Consider the following 9,644-nt stretch of genomic DNA (forward strand, 5'->3'; position numbering starts at 1 on the left):
AAATGTACTTACTCAGTTTGACTAATTTGGAACAATAAAGAAAATACACAGTAAATAATCCATGCCTGTGGTTCCAACAAGCTTATATAAAAGGCAAAAATATACAAAACTAAATATTCTAATGAAGCCAAATGGATTTTCCCCATCTCTAAAACACGCCCACATTCTCAGTTCCTGTTTTTCCTGTAAGGTGGTCAAATGAGAAGTAAATGTTTCTTCAATACAGACATTCTCATTTGCAAGACTAAAGTCTTTTCCCACAGGATATTCACAGGGAAATTAGAATTTTATGGATCACCAGGCAGTGCTGCCACATGGCTTTAATCCCAGCACTCAGGAGGCAGATGCAGGTGGATCTATGTGAGGTCAAAGCCAGCCTAGTCTACAGAGCCAATTCCAGTTCCAGGACAACCTTCAAAGCAACAGAGAGAAACCCTGCTCAAAAGCCCCTCCCCCCCAAAAGAAGATTTTTAAGGGTAAATTGTTTCATGAGTGGTGTTCAAAATATACGTAATGAAGTAGACTTCTGATCTCCAAGTAATTGTCATGGTCTAAAAGCCTGCAATCACCCTACAGACACATACAAATAACAGAAATGTTTTTTATTTGTTTTTAATGTTTGATTTGTTATAATTTTCATGATTTTATATAGCTTATCTGAATAATTTCCCCTTTGTAGGTGAAGGGCCCATGGTGACCTAACAGGGACACAAAGAAGCATGGAATTATAAATAATAATTACTTATATTTATATATACATGGCACATGAAGGTATGTTGTGAAATAATGTCATGGACCACATGGTGGATATTGCTGCTTGACAATGTCCCAGCATTTCAACTTTGCAGACCACCCACACTTCTCCAGCCCCTGCAGAGCAAGTATATCTCTATGAGCTCCAGGTCACACTGGCAGAATGAGTTCCAGGACAGCCAATGCCACACAGAGAAACCCTGTATTGAAAAAGATAATGAGATCTACCTTTAGCTGCTAGGTGGCAGTGCACATGTTTAACCCCAGCACTGAGGAGGCAGAGGCAGTTGGATTTTTTGAGTTTGAGGCTAGCCAGGTCCACAGAATGAGATCCATGGCTACACAGATAAACCCTGTCTTGAAAACAATAATAAGATCCAGCTTTAGTACTAATCACACCATCTGGTGGTAGCCTGTAGGATAGCGAAGGAGGAGACTCTCTCTCTGGCTGCTTAAACTAGCTCTGGCTACCCAGTTCATTCCTTTACTAGCATTAGAGCCTGCTTTTATGGAATTTTGTTGTATAAAGAAGACCAGCTGAGATACCAAGCCTGATGAAATAAACAACTACTGGACTCTTCAGATTTCATTGGTATGCACCCAGTTTTGGACTAATTGGGCCAGAGTCAGTGAGACATTCTAATAAATCTACTTTCTACATACATGGAGAGAATTACTCTACCAGTCCTGTTCAAGTAGAGAATCCTGCATAATGCAATTGGTTTTCTTTTGTTTTTGGACTGATCATGGAGGAATATGTGCTGGCTAACAGTGGTCATAAACAAAACCTTCCTAGCTCCATTACTCTCTAAGTATTCAACTTTCCAAGATGTCTACTCTTTTTAATGTTACACATTTGCCAAGAGTTTGCTCTGAATTTTAGGAATGAAACTCCTACAACACTAGCCTTCTGATGGGAAAAGGACCCATTGTTTTGTTTGTGATCTGGTTCCTACTTTTCTCTCCTGATTGTCTGGAGTTCCTGTGAGAGCCAGGTAAAAAGCAACTTCAGTTCACCTGACATCAATGTAAGGCCACATTAAAAAAAAAATCCCCTTTTGTATCCTTAAGTCTCTATTTAGTAGTTAATGTTCGGGGAACCCTTCCAGCTTTTTAACAGAGACTCACTCCATCCACATAATATGTATACTGGGCTGTACAAGCTAGCTAGCCAGATTGTGTCCTGGAGGAACAAGGGGAAATGCTTATAGAGTGCAGGCAGATAGCAGGGTCTGCTGTTCCAGCCAGGAACAAGTACTATAGAAACGTAGATCTGTCCTGATCTATAAAAGGTCTTTGTATGAGGGGGAAGGCAGGATCTGGAACCATCATCCTGTATCATTAAGAACACTGCAAGCCTATGGGAGGTGTGTTTGTCACTCAGGCCTCACTAGCCAATCTGGCCTCTAGGCTACCTGCCAGTCAGAAGCAGTGTAGGGCAATTCAGGCCACTGGGTTCAGGCTTGGCTTTGAAGAGAAAATGGCACCAGTATGTTTGTGTGCTGTGCTTTAAGCAATGGTGAACTGGAAAACCAAAACATGTTTTGGTCCCCAGATGGGGACTGGCAGATGATGAGGTGCTGGAGCCAGTATGGTTGGTATTCCCTGAGTCTGTTTGGGAAGCTACAGCCAAACTACCTGTCCTGCCAGGACCCATGCAGTCTGTGAAATGCTCAGAACCCAGATACAGTCCTCTGAATACCTTTGTTTGGAGGCTGAGTGTGCTCTGAGCATTAAGAACAGGAAGCTGTGTGGAGAAACATTATTTTTATTAGTTCAAATTAGGAACAAGCTTGTTTCACATGTCAATCCCTTCTCCCTCTCCCTCCCCTCACCCTCACCCCTCCTGCTCCACCCCTGACGTACCCCCCACCCCATCCATACTCAGTGTGAAGAAACAGTTTTGTAGTCAACTTCTACATGCTTTTGGGGAACCCATGGAAAGCATGTTCCCAAATTGAAGTGGCTTAGGTTTCTTCAGTAACTTCTGGAGTTTTCACACTTTGCATTTAAATTTTAGTGTTTATTTATTCTTAAATATTTGGAGGTGGTAATAGGCATGTCACATGTTGGTTGTACTCCACTGCTAAGCTGTGATGGAAAAGAGTAAAACTGGCAATACAGAGAAATTACAAATGCTTAGGAGATAGCAAATATCACAAAGTAGAACTTAGCTGAGGGAGGACTGCTTGTAAAACACACAAAGATAAGCATATGCTAACCAACCTTTTAGAAATAAGGATGCTGCTGGGTGTTGTTGGTGCATTCCTTTAATCCCATCACTCAGAAGGAAGAGGCAGGTGGATCTCTGTCAATCCAAGGCCAGCCTACTATGCTGAACAAGTGCCAGGATAGGCTCCACAACTACACAGAGAAATAATGTCTCAAGAAAAAAAAGAAATTAGCATGCTAGGATACACATTTGTTCACCATGATTGTCTAGATATGTAGCTCCAAACAATGACAAATGGGCCACCTGATTTATAACCAGACTTAGGTTCATCCCCATTACAAAGAACAGGCCTGTAACAGGCTGCTCAAGGAAGCATTAAAAGGTCACAAAGTAACCTTAAGGCCTGTTACGCCATAAAGTTCCAGTTTTCTTCTTGAGAAAAGCATAGTTCTGTTAGATGGGCAATAGGACCCCAGGTGGCAACTATTTGAAAGGTAAAACACTGTTGTGTTAAGGACTTGGCAGATCGAGCAAGGCTTTCATTTAGGCCCTCAGTCAGGGAGGAGGATCATTCTTGGGATAGCCAGTAACAGCCTTGGGTTTGGGCCTACTGAGCTTTCCCTAAGTACCTGATGTGTTGAGAATAAAACAGAGAGCACTGTCTTTCACCATGAATTTGCTAGGGAGAGCTGGTAATCATCTGGAACAAAGCCTTTGTGGAGAGGTTGCTTCTGATCTGGAGAAACAAACTCTTCCCACTCCTGGGAGCTATGGTTATCAGTCCCAAGGCCACTGTGGGCCTTGTCAGTAATGATCTTGAGATGCCCTGTGTTCCCCTTGTGCAGCATTGCTTCATTAGCCTACTCCCTGAGTTTGTCCAATTCCATGACAGTTTCTACTGACTTCATAGATGTCCCCATGTCCTTCCATTTTTCCTACAGGAAGTAGTATATAGGATTCTATTCTTCTTAGGAAGCCTAATTGGCGTGGGACATACCTTGTGCATGACCTCCCATCCAAGACATTTTATTGTTTGGTTTTTTGAGACCCGGTTTCTCTGTGTAGTTTTGGAGCCTATATTGGCACTCGCTCTGTAGACCAGGCTGGCCTTGAACTCATGGAGAGCCACTTGCCTCTGCCTCCCAAGTGCTGGGATTAAAGGCGTGCACCACCAACACCTGGCCCTTCCCAGATTTTCTACATTCACATTTACTATCTTTCTCATCCCCTGCCACCTTTACCTCAGGATCCTGTCAGTGAAGAAGTTGCTGCTGAATCAGGTCTCAGTTGTGCTTAAGAAACAATTCTGGGAATAGTTTTGCTGTGTAGGTTTCCCACCTGCTCAAGTAGCTAGACATGTTTCTCCTCTATCTATTTAAATTATTGACAGGGTAACCTGGAGCATAAACATGAAAGACGCTTAAGGATGACAATATATATGAAATGCAAAATGTGTCTAGGCTGCCTCCTCTTTTGAGTATTATCAAGAGATGAATGCATGTTTTCCTTAATTCTATTTTTCTTTATTAATCTCCTAAGTGTGTGAAGGGATTTCTCCCTGCTAAGGTGTATTAATGCTAGAACAGCTGCCTTTCTATTTTGTGAGAAATTTTTGTCTGAGCCAAACTCTCTTACTTTGACTCAAGGTGCATTGATTCCAGTCTGTCATTCACCAGGACAATGGCCTTGCTGTCTTCAGTACTACACCTTCAAAATACTTATGATGTACTGCCTAAGAGATTTCAAATTGTCCATTTGAGTTACATAGTTTACTATGCAATGCAGTCACAGGAAAAGGATTTCCATGGGTATAATTGCTTCTGCCTTCAGACAAAATTAGCTGGAATAGTTTACACTGATGGAGGACTCAGGGTAGGGAACCAGCTTCTGGAGTCACTGTTATGGAAAGGGACCTGATTGTCGTAGGGAAATGATTGTGTAATTTCCCAGAATTTTATTTTGGGGGAGGGAGGGTTTCTCTGTGGCTTTGTAGTCTGACCTGGAACAGCTCTGTAGTTTGGGCTGTAGACTCTTCCTTTCTGCACTGAGACTCCACCAATTTCAAAGTTGGTCAATGAACTCAATTCTTACACAGGTCCATCATTACCTATAACTCTATAAGAAACAGTAGTTGACATTAGCAGCGTGGAATTAGGTAATCAATTCTATATGATCCAAGATTTTCCTGATTGTGAATTTCCTCGGGTCCACATGAGAGCAATCAAGAAGCTGGATAGAGAGCTACCTGCAGTCCCTCAGTGGACCGCCTATCCAGGGATATATTGCTTGTGATTTACATCTCTTTCTTGAGCTGACTGTTGGGGAATGGCGTTGCCAACAATGTCTAGCATCTTGGACCTGAGCCTCAACACACAGAGCACCAGATCCCCAGAGGAAAGCCATGAGGCTTGGGAACAATGCAAAGATGCTGGCAGGAAGCTTCCTGAATACAAGGTAGTGGTGTTGGGTGCAAGTGGTGTTGGTAAAAGTGCTCTCACTATCCAGATGACCCACCACTGCTTTGTGAAAGAACATGACCCCACTGTCCAGGATTCCGACTGGAAGGAGGTGGCCCTGGACAATAGTGGCTATATTCTGAATGTCCTAGACACATCGGGGCAGGATATCCTCAGGGCCCTGCGTGACCAGTGCCTGGCAGCTGGTGATGGTGTGCTGGGTGTCTTTGCTCTTGATGACCCCTCATCTCTGGACCAGCTGCAGCAGATATGGTCCAGCTGCAGCCAGCATCAGAAGCAGCGGTTGCCTCTGGTACTTGTGGGCAACAAGTGTGATCTAGTGACTACTTCTGGAGATGCTGACACTGCTGCAGCAATCCTGGCTCATAAGTGGGGAGTCCCCTTTGTGAAGACCTCAGCTAAGACACGGCAAGGTGTAGAGGAAGCCTTTGCTCTCATTGTCCATGAGATTCAGAGGGCCCAGGAGGCTGTGACTGAGACAAGCAGGAAGAAGACCCACCAACACAAAGCTGTGTGTAGCTGTGGCTGCTCTGTAGCCTGAAGATCTTAGTCAAGCAAATTGACCCTTCTCTCATGTCATGTCTAGATGACAATTACCTTGTCATAAGAGTCCACTCCCTTCAAATAAGTTACCATGGACACCTTATTAGTCTCATTTGGTGAGGTGTTAAGTGGTAACAAAGGGGTGTCGAGCATTGGCTGTGGTCTATGAGGCTCTATGCAAAATTGAATAAATGTTGTTCATACTAAAAACAAAAAAGAGAAACTGGATAAAGGACAGACTTTACCTTGAAAACAAATGGTTATAGTTACAATAGGTAAACAACAAAAAAACCTGAGTAAACTATTTTGCCCTGCCTAGAAGGACAATTATTTTTCTGGGTTAAGATGTAAGTCTGAGAGAAAAGATTTGAGACAACCTCGATGTGCTCCAAGAAAAATCCCTACTCTCTAGAGTACATGGCTATAAAGCTCTTTTGAAGCTTTCAAAGTAAATATTTTAGATCATAACAACATCATATCCATGTTCTCTTTCCCTGTCTCCAAGCCCTACCATGACTCCTCATGCTTTTCTGATTAATGGCCTGTTTTTCTTAAACAACTCTTACACAGTAACAGCACTTAATGTTTGAATGTGACATACAGTGGGCTGCAGTATTTCCCAGCTATGAGGTTAAGGGATGGTTGTACTACATATTGAGTGTATAATGGAATGTGCCCAAAATCACCCTATGCTTTGCACAAGGAGCTCTCATTTCTGCTGGAATTTGTTTGTACCATAAAACAGACTGTGGTTCTCTTGGTCCACATGGTGACCTTGGAGATTGTCCTTGTCCTCTGAGCCTCCCTGTATGTGGATTTCTTGGATAGAAGGAGACTCTGCAGCCCTGGCATGGGAGGCTATGATGCCTATAGTATCACTGTCCAGTGTGTACACACAGGTATCGCTTTTGGTTTGCAGTGGGAACACAGACAGTGTGGTTTCTAGAATTTCTCAATATTGAATTCCACTTTCAGCTTTTTGTCATAAATATTACAAGTAATTTAGAAAATGGTAGAAAGATGGTGACTTTGATTGTCTTTCAGCAATGCATAATTAGAATGTTTTCTAGTTTCTGCTACCACCAGCCACAATAGTGTGATTCAGTGCTGTTTAGTTCCAGGGGACAAAAGTTGTTTCTGGTCTGCAGAGATATCTCAGGTGGGTATGGTGTGGGGTAGGGACTTAGGTCAGGATACACTTCTTGAGTCACAATCCATTTGTCAGGAAGCAGATTTTAATTACTCTTTCATGTCGTTTTGGGATTGGGCATTAGTGGGGCTGCGTTTACCTGAAACCACAGGAGGCAATAAGGTGTGCAGAGACATAGATAGAAGTCTCCTCCTTTCTAGAGCATGGGGCATCTTTCTTTGGAAGAAATATCAGTAGATGGAGGGTCAGAAAACAACAGATTAAGGGTCACTTTGAGTTAATTTAATTGGAGTTTTGAAGTCTTTTTTTATTTAATCTCTATACACATGAAGATTCATAGGATAACATTGGTCAAGATCACAGTTTTCATGGATAATTTTCTTTTGTTCTTTTGACTAATAGTCTACTATATTTTCTGACCTTTGTTCTTGGCTTTTTCTCTCTAAAGTCCTTATTCTTTTACAAGCATTGTACACATTTTGATTGTTGTATGTTTATGGTAAGTATAAAAGTCATTATGCCAATCTGTGTACTATATTTTTATAATCCCATTGAACATTCTGAGTATATGAACTCTGAATGGAGATTTTTTTATTTATTTCTTATCTTTTGTGAATGGAGCTCTGAAATGAGCTTTTTGTTATATATTGTTGTGCATTGCAATTTGATTGTGTTCATTTTATGGTACAGATTTAACATACAACAACTTATTTTTGATCCATCATGTTCCCAAGGATCAATGACTTACTTCTTTGTTTATGTAGGTTTTGTTGATCTTGTTGTTATTAATCTGTGAAATAGTTTTCTGTGTATCTGTGTATCTTGGGTCAGTCTCTGTGATGCACAAACATATGCAAAATATAGCAATAAAGTTGGAAGATTTGTAAATCCTTATATCATTAATACTATTGCCATCAATTCTAATCTTCTCCCCAACAATTTAGCTATGACACACTGCTCCTGACTGGAGATTGTAGTGTTAATTCTAGTTGGTCTTAATAATAAAAACCTGAGACTGGCGTTGGTGGCACACACCTTTAATCCCAGCACTCAAGAGGCAGAGGCAGGCGGATCTCAGGGAGTTTGAGGCCAGGCTGGTCTCTAGAGCAAGTGCCAGGATAGTCTCTAAAGCTACACATAGAAACCCTGTGTCAAAAAACCAAAAAAAAAAAAAAAACCCAACAATAATAATGAAAACCTGATTCAGATAGAGGAGAGGGGTTAATGGTAAAATATCAGAGAAGCAGAGAAACCTGCCCCTAGTTCTTACCTCTACTGAAACCTCAGACCAAACGAGAGAGATCCTGTCTAGGAAGCTTAATACAGAATACACCATGTCTCTTCCCACATCAAATTCCTCTCTCCACCCAGTCATATTACTCCTGTCCCCAGTTCCCAAGTACTGGGATAATGGTTTGAGTCACCACCACCTGATTGTTCCTTTAAACCTATCCTTAACCCTAACACTGAAACCTAAACCTCACCCTAACCTTTACCCTACCTCTGAACCCTTAATACTAATCCCAATCCAACCTTAACCATAATCCTAATCATGAACCCTAAAGCTAACCCATAACCTAATCTGAGTGCCTGCAACACAACTAAGTCTAGTTTTGGGTGAAAGCCTGGAGACTTGGATGAACCACAGGACACCTAGTTGATTTTCTGAGAGAATGTCTCTCACCTTTATTGTGGAGCAGCCTAAAATACAAACTTAACAAAAAACCTAGGTGAAAGGGTTCACAACAGGATATTGATGCTAGTGGCGTGATACCTGTGGTTATGCCAGAAAACAACTCTTAGAGACCCTGTTGGGGCTGAGTCCTAACATCTCCCACTACTTTATATATAACAAAACAGTTATCAAGTAAGAACTATAAGATTTTAACCATTCTGTCTTAGTGCATTACTATAACTGTCTTCAACTCCATCAAAGATTATATAAGGATAATATAAAAACTTTAGAACTGACAGAGACATCTTCCTTCCTAACCAGTCACCCAAAGTTTCTTGGTAACATTGGGGCATCCATCTTTAGCCTACATGCCACAATGAGAAGTCTCGCAGACTTCTCAGCAAAGCAAGAAATTTTAAACTGTCTACATGCATTGGCAGTTTGTCAGTAACACTGTTTCTGTGTCCTGTAGAATGTCTGGCAGATTCTGCCATGAAGCAGAAACCCTTTAGGGCTGTCCATCTTTAATTTCCTGTGGGTCCTGCATGTCTAGTTTGTAAAACAACAGTCAAATACTTCAGGCAAGAACAGCTTCTTGCCAAAATGACTAGTCTTGCCACGTCAAAGACAAACTCTATAATGAGTTTCTTCCATAACCATCTTCCTCTCAGATGTAACTGGTGTGTCGGGAGCAGTTGTGTCTCACTGTCAAGAAAAACCCTAAAGCACTTAAATGTCATATATTCCATAGGTCATTGAAGGGTTTGAAGAATATCTATATATCTAGAAAACCTAACTAATATCAACAAATGATGATCTATTCCAATACAAAGTATCATTTGTATATGCTACTCCTCTTTTTTTTCCTTTAAA

At 41.4% G+C, this 9,644-nt stretch overlaps 1 protein-coding gene across 1 annotated transcript; it reads left to right on the plus strand.

The window, feature by feature from the left end:
• The first annotated feature begins 5,251 nt into the window (after positions 1 to 5,251).
• Positions 5,252 to 5,944, plus strand: LOC113838900 (GTPase ERas-like). The gene has a single exon (XM_027434406.2). It carries the CDS (start codon positions 5,252 to 5,254, stop codon positions 5,942 to 5,944), a length of 693 nt encoding a protein of 230 aa, XP_027290207.1.
• Positions 5,945 to 9,644: the final 3,700 nt, after the last annotated feature.

Source organism: Cricetulus griseus, unplaced genomic scaffold (genome assembly GCF_003668045.3).
Source record: "Cricetulus griseus strain 17A/GY unplaced genomic scaffold, alternate assembly CriGri-PICRH-1.0 unplaced_scaffold_1, whole genome shotgun sequence".
NCBI lineage: Eukaryota > Metazoa > Chordata > Mammalia > Rodentia > Cricetidae > Cricetulus > Cricetulus griseus.

Bases quoted from the DNA above. Each gene is read 5' to 3' on its own strand.
- LOC113838900 (XM_027434406.2), top strand. From the start codon at position 5,252: ATGGCGTTGCCAACAATGTCTAGCATCTTGGACCTGAGCCTCAACACA.